The sequence below is a fragment of the Diabrotica undecimpunctata genome, chromosome 2 (assembly GCF_040954645.1).
Source record: "Diabrotica undecimpunctata isolate CICGRU chromosome 2, icDiaUnde3, whole genome shotgun sequence".
Lineage (NCBI taxonomy): Eukaryota > Metazoa > Arthropoda > Insecta > Coleoptera > Chrysomelidae > Diabrotica > Diabrotica undecimpunctata.
Window position 1 is genome coordinate 175,884,158 of NC_092804.1, and position 15,532 is coordinate 175,899,689.

A 15,532-nucleotide genomic window follows, 5' to 3' on the forward strand; every position below is an offset into this window, starting at 1 on the left:
TCCGTAATTAGCGAAATTAATGCACGTATTTCCAGTGGAAATCGTTCGTAATATGGTCATCAAAAGATTGATGACTTCGAAAAAATAAACAAAAAAACCAAAATGACTATCTACAGAACTTTGATTAGACTCGTAGTAACCTATGGTTGTGAAACCTGGGTAATGACGAAAAAAGAGGAAGACCAACTCAGGACATTCGAGAGAAAGATACTGAAAAAAGTATATGGCACGGTGCAAGAGGAAGAGGGCACATAGAGAATCAGGAGAAAAGACGAGATTAATGAACTGAATAAAGGGTATGACATTATAAGATTTGTGAAAAATCAAAGACTGTCATGGCTGGGACGTGTTCAGCGACAAGAAGACATGAAAACGACAAAGAAGATATTACAGTGGAAGCCGGTAGGAAGGCGGAAACGAGGACGAGATGGTTGGATAACGTGGAAGACGACCTGAAAACCATGAATATAAGACAATCGAGGAGAAGGGCCCAAAAGAGATCTGCATGGAAGGACATAGCCAGACAGGCTAAGACCCATTCAGGGTTATGATGCCAAAAGAAGAAGAATAAGTTTCTGTAAATCGACTAAATTGATTGTTATTTACGAATGCTCGTTTAAAAGCTATTTAATAATCTTTAATTTACCTATTTTTCCAATTTTTTTCCTCATTTGTTTAAATTTTGACAATGAATTAAAAATTATAAAATTGTAAAAAACTTTTAAAAGTTTTCTTTTCGTTCTTTTTAACCTATAAAATAAAACTTTTCTTTTGCGAATTTGTGAATTATTTCATCAAAAAGTTGAAATTTCAACAAAAAAAAATAAGACTTTGTGACTTCAAATCGGTCCACTGAGCTCTTTAAGTATAGGGTAAAAGGGGCTGTTGTTGACCCTTTCGAGATACATATCTTAGCCCCAGGGGCAACTAGGGTGCTAAAAAATAGCCCCAGGCTACTTTTTTAAGGTTCAATGAAATACCAAAATTTGATAAAAATCTAAAAATCCGCGGACTCCCTCTCCCCTTTAAAAGTGATCGAAAAGTATATATATATATATATATATATATATATATATATATATATATATATATATATATATATATATATATATATATATATATATATATATATATATATATATATATATATATATATATATATATTAGTATGTGCAATTTTCTATTTTGTAGTTTTTAAAGAATTCAAAACCCCGTTACGCCGCCGCTAACTTCCAACTCCTTCGCCGGCAAATTGCCGTTAGATCCTGCTCGCGCTCAACACATTTCATTCCATTCTTAACCGGATGGGATGAAATTATGCCTCCAACGGCACGCCATCTCGAAAATACTGGGTCATTTTTAATAAATAAGGAGTCATTTTTTAATGGCCGTGAAAAGAATTAGGCGAATCGTCTGCATTTGAACATTCCTAATGGATATCGTAATGGAGACACAATTTGTCATTGTTTTTCATTAGGCAGTAACGGATTACTTGGTTAGATTTAACGACTTATAAGATTTTGTTTGTGTAGAGTACATTATTTTGGGTTTCTATTATTTGTGGTAGCTCACATCGTAGAGAAATGATGAAAATTTGGCAAATAGTTTGACAAACGGTATAATATAGGTAGGGTAAATGCGTATAAGAGTACGCACTTAATAAAATGGACTATTTATCATTCCTAGCATTGTTAATCAACCATTTAAAAAGATGTTTTAGAATAGTTTTAAACCATGTTTGTATTGAAATAAGAAATATTTAATTTTGTTTGCGAAGCTGCAAATGCGTACTCTTATATACAAATTTGCATAAGAGTACGCATCTATATGTTTAAGAGAACGCACATTACTAAAGTGTACAAAAATATTAAGACATTTCAAAAATTAAACTTTATTTCTAAAATTAACGCAACACAAATACATAAAAAAAAGAATATGAAAAGTATGCTTTAGAACTCATTTTTATTTTATCTTTAAATCCATTGCTACTCCTCACAGTTAAAACACATGAAGTCTCCTGTTACGTAAGTCGTACAAGAGTCGTGCCACCAATTCTTGCATTGAAAGCACATGATCCAGTCTTCAACAGAATTTGAATATAATTCATTACATCCTGGGCACGTTACATCAGGATCATTTTCTTTATTCCCTTTTTGAACTTTGCGCAATGATTTACTACAACTAGGCACTAATTTTCTTTTTATTTGTTCCGTCTTCTTTTTTTGTTCTACTTCTTTGGTTTTTTCCAAATTCTCAAGTTCTTTTGTACATGGGCTACTGGAAAGTATTTTGGACTTTTGAGATTTTGTTTTGCGTCTATTAGGCTTTTCTTTAATTTTGGGTAATAGTATAATCTCTGCTGCTGACACTGACATATTTGAGCTATTAGTGCTAGCTTGTGATGGTATTAATACACCATCGTCGCATTCAATATCAAGATTAGCCACATCGAGAGGCGGTGTAACATGAAAAGAGATTAGATCATCTTCATTCTCAGGCTGCTTTGAAGGAGGTATTACGTCAGATGGTATTGGAAGCTGAAGTCCATTATTTTCTTCTTCTACACGGACTCCATTTAAAGTATTATCTACTACCACGCTTACTGGATCGTCCAAAGGTACATCGGTAACATAGGAGGGGGCAAAATTCATGTCATGAAACTGATCAGGGTTAAACGGATATATTTCTGATGCTTTAAAAGAATTTTCGGCCTTCTGAATATTTGCTACAAAACCATAAGCAGTACTAAATAATCCAGCTACTTGAAATTGTGTAATTACTTTACCTGGATTACTTACCATCCACTTGTCACATTCCCTACTGTAGGTTTTTTTAAAGGACCAAAAAAACCAATATCCAGTGGCTGTAGTTTATGACTTGAATGAAGCGGTAGAGATAAAAGATCAATGTGATTCTCTCGGCAATATTTTAAAGCTTGCAGGTCACGATGCGAGCTGTGATTGTCGAGAATTAAAAGAACTTTGTTTTCAGCACTGGGTTTGGCAACCTTATTAAAATGGATTAACCACTTACAAAAAAGATCCGTTTTAATATATCCAGATTCAGAAATAAATTTCAGAGTTTCACATGGTGCATTTAAAAACAGCTCTTCCTTCATTCTTTTTCTGGGGAATATGAGTGCTGGAGGAATATAGTTACCTGTGGAGTTCATGCAACATACAGCCGTTACCAGTTGTCCACGATCCGCACTAGCTACCTTCTCTACAAGTTTCTTTCTCTTGCTCGCTAATGTCTTGGGTAACTAATTAGGCACGGTTGATAAACCCGATTCATCCATGTTATATATTGAACTTGGAGAGTATTGCCTTAGTTCATAAAGATTTTTAAGGTTATCGTAAAATGTTGTTACTTCATTTTTATTAAAAGCCATAATTCGGGCCATCGAACATTTTTCTGGCTGTCGAAGCGCAATTTTGTTCCGCTGACAAAATTCTCTGACTCACCAGCCATTTGTAGATATAATATGTAATTTTTCTGTAATTAACATTCTGCATAGCAAAGACCTCCATACTTTCGAAGGTTCATGTTTATTTGGTTTGATCGGGTTACTTTTTTTCTTCTTCTTCTTTGATGTTGTGATGTTCTTCATGAATTAAAGAAAAAAAAATAAAAATTAAATATATTAAAAGATTTGTACTATGTAGCAATTGATGCCAAAATTAAAATTTTACAAAAAACCTCTATATAAACAAGCTCTAGATGGTTTATGAGCATTTCTTATTACCTCTTGTTAACGACATTGTTAATTAAACATTCTGAACACTTTTTGTTGACTGATGATAATAAAGTGATATAGGCAAATGCAAATTTCTAATCGCAGATTGCTGCTAAGATCTGGCACATTCTTTGCGAGATAAATTGAGTAAGAATCTTAAATGAGTATCTTTTAAGTTATTATAGCAATCTTCTAATCTGTGGGTTTATTCTAATACAAAGTAATTTTTCAATACTTTATTGACTATATTTCTACAAAAAAAATTAAACAAATCCTGGCAATGGCATGTCAAGTTAGGAAGCACTTCCAAGGAAAATGATTTTAAAAATATTTTAACCTTCACAATATTATACTATTCTATTTCCTACTACATTCTTACATACTACTTAGTGATTTAGAGTTAAATAAATTAATAATGGACAAGGCTAATACAAGTGCATTACTATAATTACTTACTCTAGCAAATGCGCTTCTTACAAAACCTTCTACGAGAGGTTCATGAAAAATGGCTACTAGAGAAAAGACACACAAAGTCAGTGGAAAACATTGTATTAATCTTGATTTTCAAAGCTTCTATTAGTCTTAAGGCAGGAGCGGATTAGCTAGTTTTTGTCTTCTGAACAAAATTAATATTTCATTTGCCTCACAATGTGGATTGTTTTGTCAATATTAGAGGTTCAATTTTAAATTAGATGTTTTATGGTCATCTACACATTATATGTGATTATTTATTCCATAATTTTATGAAAACCTTTTTATCACAAGAATTTGCAAAATAAGAGACAGGAGAACCAAGAAGTAAACAGGCAATTTCGGAACGAAGCAACAAGTTTATTAGTCAAAAAAACGATTTATGTGACCAAATAAAAATAGCGAAGAAAATAGAAGCCATGGGCCTCCAAGCCTGAAGAGCTGTTATATACAGGGTGATCCTTTTGCATTTGTACAAAAAAGCAGTAGATTCTACTGTTTAAAATAGTATGATTTAAGCCAACTTGTTTTTATAAAATGTTGATATTAAGAAAGATACAGGGTGTTAAAACGAAAATTTAAAATTTTATTTTTCGCTATAACTTTTATGTTTGTGAACATTTATGTACAAAAATTTATAACTTGTGCTTTTGAATACGAAAAATTATAATTTGATGCATACATTGATGTAGCTGATAGAGGGTGCCACAAATACTACATAAATGTGGCATAAATGTGCGCTAGTGATACGTTTTATTTACAAACCAAAATAAAAAATAGTTAAACTAAATAACATTAAACTTTTTGTCAAAGTAAATGTTTGATATGTTCACCATTTTCTTCAATGCATTTATCAATACGTTCCATAAAAGATCGTCTAATTTTAAATAGCATCATTGGTTCAAAAGAAATTGCTGCAGTATTTATTTCTTCCAAAGTTGGTTGCGAATGTTTATGGGATTCTTGTAGACAGACTGTTTAAATTCTTATTCACCAAAATCGAGCAGATTAAATTTTGATTAAACTCATCGAAGATTCCATAGAATCACCTTCGGGGGCATTCTTCAACAATGTGACGGACGGATGTTGTTGCGCACCATAGTCAGACTCAGGAGTAAGGGCTTTTCCCCATCTATATAAGCTATCAGCACATCTACAGTTGCTTGTTTTCATTATATTTAGCGTTGTCCATGTATTGCGAATCAGTTCAAAGCCTGGCGGTTTCTGATTGATCCAGGCCATTTGGTGTGCTTCCTGTGCTGAGTCGCTCTCCCATTGTCTTCTTTAAGTGTTGGTGAGGTTAAAATGTTTCTGATGTAAGAAGTTGGCTCTTAACAATGGAGGATATCTGGAGCGCAGTCTGTTTATTTCGATATCAAGCTTATCATGGTGGATGGGTAGTTAATCGTTAGCCTCGATTTTTCGATATTCTCTGGGAAAGGAATGACTTCCTCGCAGTTTCTGCAGTCTAATGTGACTCAGAATGGAAAGCCAATAGTTCGGTGTGGGTCTAATTGTACCTGAGATCATTCGCATTGTCTGGTTTAATCGGGTGTCAATAATCTTGGTGTGTTTACTATTGAGCTATACCGGTGAAGCACATTCAGGGGGATTTCTCCTGATTTAATATATCTGTATATAAATCAGCCAGCTACTTTCTAGCATATTTGCCACAGTAGAGTAAAAATTCTGGATAAATTTTTTCGGAGCTGGTTTCCTTTCCAGACTTAATTTCTGATATTGCTAAAATAATTTCTTCTGAAGTTAACTCGTCAGAGTATTCAGATAAAGGCGAACATGCAGACTTAAATATTTTTAGTTAGTGTTTTACTTTGATGGTGTGGTCACGATCTCTACGTGCTCTCGAAATTGCTACAATGTGGGAGGCCACTCTGTTGGGAGCTATTGGTACTTTATCTCTAGTTGGGAGTCTGCTACTACCAAGTTTTGTAAGTTAAGACCATGGTTTTCTGCTTTACTAAAGTCTAATTTTTTCACAGTTTCCATTCATTTTTGTCGTCTGGCTGCATCCAAATGTGCAGTAGTTAGTCCGCAATTTCTCGGTCTTGGTTTTCGTTGTATTCCTAATACAATTTCTTACATTTTTCATTCCACCCTGGGACATATACTTGACGATATCTTTACAGCGAAGAGTATAGATTTCTTCGCTGTTGAAATAACCGCTCCAACAAATCTTATGTAGTTTGCACGTGTTAGGGTTATCCATTCCAAACATTTGTCCAATCTCTCAGTAAAAGTCGCCCAGTCTGCTTTTTGAAAGTTCCATTTAGGTCGAGGAAAGGATGATATTATTGGTATATTGATGCCAAATTCTATTCCAACTGGTCTATGTTGGCTATGTGGAAAATCTGGAGTACTGTACGTGAAGCTGGCAGTAGTTGATAGTTTTCATTTGTGGAAACAAAGCATAGGTCTGGGTTGTATTCTCGCCTTCAGGCCGCACATCGAAAAATTCCCCGATCTTTAGCGTCAAACATCAAATAAGTGTGAGCTTCTTTGCTCCAGTTTAGCAGAGCCTCTCCGTTTTGATCACTATCATTAATCTAAGTACAAATATGTAATAAAGCCTTAGTTCAAGGACAATAAGAAAATAGTCACACTCAGAATCTATTTTAATTACTTATGCAAAATATTCCTCCAATTACATCGCATGCTATTTAAATTCAATAAATTTAAATAAATTTATTATTTTTTCTTTTCACGGCTTTGTATACAATTTATTTAAATTAGCAGAAATTTTTCTATTTTGATACAATTATTTTCCACACAAACGAAAAAAAAAATGAAAATATTTGAAAAGCGTTCGAAGTTAATCAATATTGATCGTTTGAAACTTGTAAAACTCTCGTTCCCGTTCTGATTTCCCGAACGTACAAAAAATCCAAAATCGTTCGAAAGACGTTCTTAGTGTAAAATATTATTTCTTGTTTCATTGCAGGGAACGAAAAATGTAAGAAGGATGATCCTTATTAAGACCCAAGTCTTATCCTCCGAGTTGGTGATTGCCTGGTTGCTACTGGTAGCTGCATTGTGCTCGTTTCTCGGTAAGTCCTTTTAATGTATTTTTAATCTTAATTTATAATAAGGACTTCTGGTTAAGCCTTTATCATCCACTCGTAATTTATTCAGAGTATACAGAATATTAAATCAGATTTCTGAGCAAATTGAAAAATATCATTTATAAAAGATACATTTCTGGTTTAATTTAAGAAGGAATCATCTTATTTTGATTACAAATTCTTTTAATTTATTTTCTGATACAGGATATTCTTAATATATATTTATATATTTTTATTTAATTCAACAAAGCGATAGCAGCAGATTTAATCTTTTACATAATATATATTTATAATTATTCTTAGCCTATTGGACAAAAGGACTCTATTCACCAAGATTCAGAACTTTACATCTATATATATATATATATATATATATATATATATATATATATATATATATATATATATATATATATATATATATATATATTGTTATGATGTATTATTTGTGAATGATGAGCAATGAGTGTTTTTAATAATAGCGGTTCTCAAAGAATTAGGTTGTAAGCACTTTTTGAAATTATCTTTATTGTATCTATTATGAAACACACATATATATCTAACATAACCAATGCAAAATTTAAAATAAACTATCTTTAAATTGAAATTCTTATGAAACTAATTAAATTATATTATATAGATAATGTAAATTTTAACAAACTATCTTTAAAATTGAAATTCTTATGATACTAACTAAATTATATTAACAAAATTTTGTACCTTTTTTTCACTGAATGCCTAAATAAAATGTTCTCCAAAATAAAGATTTTAATCACCACTCAATGTCTTCGTTCTCAGCCTCGGTTATCCTTGTTTTTGTGAAATTACTTTTTCCAATTATCAGCTTCCACTAATTTAAAATATTTTTCTTCTTAACAGCATTTATATATATTCTTCTTTTCAATATACCAATATCCAATCAGCAAATATATTATATAATTTTAATTTTCAATTAATACTTTCTTCCATTATCCAATTACCATTTTTACATAACATAATTTTTAATCTTCAATAATATTATCTTTAAACTGTTTATTAATCTTAATTGAACTTATTATATTGAACATCTGGACCTTATGACTCACTATCTTAAACTTACTGAACAATTGACTTCACTAACTAAATGTGTCTATCTTCTAACTAACTTTCTTACTAACTGACTGGCGTCATAGTAACTGTAACTCTCCCTTGAATTCAAATCACCGGGTATTTATATCTTTTTCCATGTTCCACAATAATCTGGCAAGAAATCTTAGAATTGTTCCATTTCCTCCATATGAATGTTCTCGAAACATATGTTCGATTATGTCCATAGACATAACCATATTCGAGAACGTTCTACCGTAAACAAAGGTTAAATTCTGTATTCTAGAGAATTCCTTTCTTTTCTATCGAGAATTTTGTTGACATTTAGGCTTTTCAGATCAGAATATAAACTTAAATCAGTAACTTAAACACTCTAATTTAATAAACTACACATTTTAAACAACATATTAATATAACCCCACTTTATATTCCTAATTATTATTTAAAATGTCACTTTAAGAGTATGTATATCTCTCTGTCACTTAAATGTATAGTTGGTTGCCAATGCACATGGCTCACTTAAATATATTTACAATATTATAATTATTAAAATAAAACTTTATTACACTTATTATATGCTAATTTCTTAAGAATACCCTCATATAAATAGTGTTTATAAAATTCTCTAGTATATAACTTATTAAAATAACCAAATACTTTTTATATCTAATATTATCTAGTATATAATTTATAAATTATTTTCTTTAAACACCAATCATCTCAATATATATATATATATATATATATATATATATATATATATATATACAAGGTTAGTAAAGTAATATAATACTTCCAAAGATTTGTGAGGTTGCAGTTAAAAGGCCTAGTGATTAAAACACTAATATATGTAGACTATTTTATTAAAAGTCGAGCTTTCTAAACTATTTACTTTCTTTATTAAAACAAGTAAAATTTGTTTACTGTACTTGTTGTACATATGTAAGTCAAATAATCAATTTTCCAATTTCGTTAATTTAAAAACATACAATTTAAAGTTAATTTTGAGTGCTGCAAAAGATCTAACATTGACTGATTTGTGTTACAAAAGCAATTTCAACATAGTTATCCTGTTTTTTCTACAGATGCAATTATTATAAAATAGCCATGTAAAAATTGGATTTTAAACGTTATTTTGTATAATACGGCATAATCAATTGACGTTGTCTGTAAAATTAGTATTTGTTGAATATAAATTTTTTGAATTTGATTTTGTTGGAAATAATTCCGGGATAATTGTAAAAAAAATACATTAATTTGTTTTAGCTCATTAAGATAATATTAGGTTTCATGAACAGGTTTAGTTGGACATTTTTAACATGTAGGTGTAAATGTTACTCAAGTGATTGATGTCACTTTTCTTATTCATTGCTGTTTTGGTAATAATGTGTAACAATTCCAAGAAAACCCTTTTATGGTAGTTCTCCTCTCCATCCAATATTTTCACCCCATTAAAATTAATAATGTGTTCAGTAGACATATAATGTTCTGTTAAGGCACAAGAATTTTTATGCAACCTGCCGTCACTTTTGTGGGAGATTATTCTCTTTTAAATTTCTTGCAGTTTGCCCAACATATACATTACTACATTCACCACAAGGTATAGAATAGATTATATTGGATTTTTCCAATTTTGTTATTAATGTTTTTACCTTACTATGTTTTTGACCAATTGTTACTAAGTTACTTTGAGCTATTTTTATCTTTTCATTTTTAAATCAATTGATAAGATGTTATCAGATTCAATATTATTCTGTAAATTTTTATTACGATCTCAAAGAGTAGCATTTCTACTCTAAGCATTATTATTCGATGAGAAAATAAGTAAGTTGAGTAAGTGACAAAGATAAGAATTTTCTAATAAAATTGATTTTTCAAGTTTTTCTCTCTTTTTTTCATGATAGGTGTGACGTTAATTACTCTAGTATTAATGCCATTTTCAAATTCTATTAGTTCCTTTACCTCCTTTGTTTGACCCCTTATGAAGCGCGATATTTCCTTTTGCAGACCGTAAAAATCATGTTCCATTTCTTTTGAAAAGCGTTCCCAGTGATCATTTTTTATTTTTTTTACAAGTGCATGTGTTTCGTTTCTAATTGTCTTGTAATTATGGTATGCCTGTTTTGTTTTGGTTGACATGTATTTCACGTAAGCTTTTTTCTTTTCTTTACATTTTTCCTTTATTTCTGTAGAAAACCATGGAGTTCTTTGCAATGGAAAAATTTCTTTTTATTTATATTTCTGTTACCAAGAACTTCCTTCTCAGCTTCATTCGGCTCCATCACTTTCTGTGATATATTTGTTTCTACTATTTTCGGTTATTCTTTTTTAGAATAATTTAGAATAGAACAATTCTCCACGCCCATAGCTTTGAGGTCTCCTGCCTGCTATATTATCTCTCCACCGGAGTCGAGGTCGTTCACGTGGTCTTCTTCCAGTTGAAGCTTCTTCTCATACCAGCCTTACTAATGTTTCATCAGAATGTCTTCTAATGTGTCCTGCACATTGGAGTCTTCTGAACTTTGTTTCGTTTAGAATATTAGCGTCTGGATATAGTTCTTCAAGCTCTTTTTGAGATAGTTTTAATATAAAAGAGAAAACACTATTAGAAAAATTATTTAGGAAGCACCAGTTTGGAATGAAATTAAATCAAGAAAAGGCTGAATACGTGTATAAGGCATACTTATATGTAAAACTAATTAAAGAAGTTAAATTCTTCTTCTTCATGTGCCTTGTCCGTTCCGAACGTTGGCAATCAACATGGCTATTCTGACTTTGTTTACGGCAGATCTGAATAGTTCAGCAGATGACAATCCGAACCATTGCCGCAAGTTTTGGAGCCACGAATGTCTTCTCCTCCCTGGACCGCTTCTGCTGTTTATTTTTCCTTGAACAATCAGTTGTAGTACTCGAAGTTAAATAGTAGTAAGAAGTTAAATACGAGTTTGAAATAGTAACACAGTTTACGTATTAAGTGGTGAAAATATAGAGCAGAGTGTCACGAAAAATATAAAATAATAAAACAAAAATTAAAAAATTTGGAATGTTAAGAAAGCTAATAAAATCGAAATATGTGTCAAGAAAACAAACATTTGTCTGATTTTTCTAAATTTATTTGATCTGCTATTTTATTCATTTTGTAGCACATATATTCAATTTGTTCTTATATTATATACTTATTTAAATTTTCCTTTTTGAATTTACGATGAACAGTGGGATGTACTAAAAGTCATTCTCAAGGGTAATCAGTGCTTCACCACAAACACCAATGGCATGAATGAAATCCTCGATTGTAAATTAGTTAATTTCTTATGTACGATTTTCGTAGGATTAAAAAGTTGTGGAAATAATTAAGACAAAACACAGGAGGATCAAGTTAATCTTTGAAAGACCTGGTTTATTGTATTTCTGACAAAAAGATCTTCTTTCTGTATATGTTGAAAAAGTAACAAAAAGGATTCAAACGAGTTTTATATTACTTAATTTTCTAAAGTTATTTTTTTGTGGCATTTAAATATTAGGGACAGGTGTTGTACCTCGAACACTTTTTACTCAGTTGGGGTTTTGGAAGTTGTTTTAAGTAATAAAGCAACCTCACTTCTCTAGTGTAATATTGAACTATGACATAATTTTTGTTAGATGGTTATAACATTTGTATTTACAAAAATTGGGTCAATTCAAAAAATAGTGACAAATTGTCCAAGGTACAACATTAGTATTGTATCTTGAACACCAGAATGTTATTTCGTGGACACAGTATACAATAAATATAAATATAAAAATAAATTTTATTTTGAACAAATCTTTATAAAATGATAAACACAAAATTTAACGAATCAAAGTTAATGAAAAATAAAACTTTTATACTTATTAAAAAACCAGAAAGTAGTTTACACTAATTTTATAAATGTAACGTCTCGGAAACTTCTTATAAACCTCCTTAGAGCAACGAAATTTTTTTAAAGGTCCAATTTTACGTTTAATATCGCATGCTGGGCATAAGTTTCGATCTTCCCTCTCAGGCCAGTTCCAATTTTTGAGTGATTTTTCCATAGACGCTATAACAAATTCTTGTTCTATAATATCAACAATTTTACCAGGAAAATAATTATTTTCTTAACCTAAAATCACGAAATATTCTAAATGAAATTTTGAAACTTTAGAATCACTGTGTGTGTTTTTAATTTCATTGTCATATATTTCATAAGACATTTCAGACATATCTGATTCTCGTAACGAAAAATTATCATTTGATGTGGAAGATTCAGAATCAGAAAAGATTTTTTTTTGCTTTTCTGTTGCTTTTCTGTTTTCTTGTTTTTCTGTTTTATTAGTTTATTAGACTCGCCATTTTCAACATTTCAATCCTTGCATAATATTATTGGGAGTAAAAGCTAGTGGAAATGCTTTCCCAACTAATGAAACCACATTTAAAACAGTTATTAGTTTACCCACATATCCTGGAGTAATCATCATTTTATTTTTTGCAGTGCTATAATATTTTTAAAATGACATAAATACTCTTTTGTCTAGTGGCTGTAGCTTGTGGCTTGTATGTAGGTGATATGTCACTAAAATAATACCGTTTTGCTTGGCTAGATCTATAACAGGCACGCTAATGTGACTTTCATGATTGCCCAAGATCACAGTACACGGTGAGTCAGTCGAAGGCCTTACGTGTTTAATAAAGAGTTCCATAAACTAAAAAAATAAATTTTTGTTAGACCATCTAAAAGGATTTGCATCTAGAAGAAGGTATGAAACTTTCACCAGCATTAACGGCAAATATTATTGTGACAGTAGAACCTCACTCAGCACTTGTCATTAAACCGATGAACCGTTTAACGCCTTTAGGTCCTAAAATTTTTGGGGGAACATGTACAGTAAAGAGCCTGGTTTTATCAATGTTATATATAGCAGAAGGTAAAATCTCACAACACTTTGACAATGCAGGCTTATAGTTTGTAAACACTGCAGCTACGTTGTTTTTATTGAAAGCAGTTGAACAAGTTAAACTTGTGGCTTCTGGCTTTCGTAAACTAAGTTTGGTATGTCTTTTGCGTAACCTGTAATATCCGGCCATCTTATGCTCATCCGATGTTTTTGGATCTTCTTCTTTAAGTGCCCTGTCCGTTGCGAACGTTATCTATCAACATGGCAATTCTGATCTTGTTAGCGGCGCTTCTGAATAGTTCGACCGATGTGAATCCAAACCACTTCCGCAGATTTTGGAGCCACGAGTGTCTTCTCCTGCCTGGCCCTCGCTTACTGTCTACTTTCCCCTGGACAATCAATTGCAGTAGACGGTACTTATCGTGTCTCAATATGTGGTCTAGATATTCTTTCTTTGTTTGATTGTGCTTACGATTTCTTTTTCCTTTCCGATTCTTTGGAGTACCTCTATGTTGGTGACATGTTCAGTCCAGGATATACGAAAAATGCGTCGGTACACCCATATTTCTAATGCTTCTAGTCGTGAATGCTTTTCTCGTGAGCGTCTCTGTCAGCGTCCAGGCCTCCATACCATATAGTAAGATCGGAAAAATGTAGCATTTAACTAGACGTAGTTTTAGGGGAAGAGACAAATCCTTGCTTATGAGGATCTTTTTCATACTGTTAAATGCCACTCTAGCTCGTTTTATTCTCGCCTTAATTTCTGTGGCCTGTTCCCATTTTGTATTGACGTTGGTGCCAAGGTACACATAAGATTCTACATGGTCAATTAGTATGTTACTTATCCGTAATTGTCGAGCAGGTTGTTGCTTTTTGCTTATCAGCATCCACTTTGTCTTCTTGAAGTTGAGGCTCAGGCCTTATTTCTCACTAACTGAATAAACTCTTTCCATTAACTGTTGTAATGTACCGTCTATGGTACTGGCAAGGATCACTGTGTCGTCGACATATCTTATATTGTTGGTTAACTCGCCGTTTATTTTTATGCCCCCATTTGCATTTTTCATACATTTGTTAAATATTTCCTCGGAATAAATATGGAATAGGAGTGGGGATAAGATACACCCCTGACGGCCACGTATGTTTTTGGATACTTTTTAATATTATGCTTTTTAGAGTCAATCCATATTGTAAATCTGCAGCCTCTTTAATATAATCGCACAGCATTAACTCTTCCTTATCTGTAAAGACTTTATGGACCATTAAATGATCGAGTAAGGTATTAATTTTCTTTTCTGTATCAGTACAATGTTGAAACTGACGCCTCAGAGTAGTTCTACTGATATTAAAATGTTTAGCTGTCGCAAATAAAGACATTTTCCTTTCTCGTAACATTTGATCGGCCTATAGCAACTGCTCTTTACCGAGTGGAGTTCGTTTTATACCTTGTTTAGTGTGTGGCATATTTTCTGGAGACGGCAATTATTAAGAAAACGAAAAATAAATATAAATGTTCGATAACGGATTTTCAAACGTGTTTTACAAATATTAAATCACCCAGTTGTACCTAGGACATATCTTAGATACAACTTGTGCATTGTGTTCGAAGTACATCCGCCTTACTAAATTTTGTAAAAGTGACAACATTCTAAGTGTTATTTACACTTACAACCTCCCAACCTTCAAACAGTTGGTCTTCAGAATACTAATTTTTTGATAAAACAAAAGCTATAGACTTAAAAGATTTAAAGCATGACTTAAAGATTATCAAAAAAACTTACCTTTTAACGAAAAAATATAAAAATTCCTTGAAATCTTTACAGGTTTAGTTTGACGTGCTATCACCACAGTATATTGCTTAAAAAGAATCAGTAGGTTCACTCTGCCGCCAGACCTTTGTTCTTCATGTTCCATCTTTTTCACGCGCATGAGATCCACGCGCAGATAAATTCCAGTTTTTGTTACACTGCTCAATATAATTTTTAATACACTGCTCGAAAATAAATAGGAAAAGTGTGACTTGTGGCGACCTAAAATTTAATGAGATTTTCGGAATAATGAATACTTTCCTTAATTTAACGTTTTCGACAATTATCGATAGTTTCCCAAATAATGATTACTGCTTGTCCTTCAAAATATATTATGTTGAATCATTCGGTTTGGATTAATCGAATATTTAATTTTTTGTATTCATTAGAAAATAACGCTGTATTCACTGTTACTGGTGAGAAATCTCATAAAACGAAGAGCTAATGGGGAAACTAAT

General features: G+C 31.7%; 1 protein-coding gene across 1 annotated transcript in view; it reads left to right on the plus strand.

Moving 5' to 3' along the window:
* LOC140433998 (lachesin-like) overlaps window positions 1–15,532 on the plus strand; it is a 675,206-nt gene that overhangs the window by 175,083 nt on the left and 484,591 nt on the right. Inside the window, exon 2 of the mRNA XM_072521967.1 lies at window positions 7,167–7,272. Coding sequence (XP_072378068.1) covers window positions 7,167–7,272 — 106 coding nt within the window. The remainder of the gene's footprint in view (window positions 1–7,166; window positions 7,273–15,532) is intronic.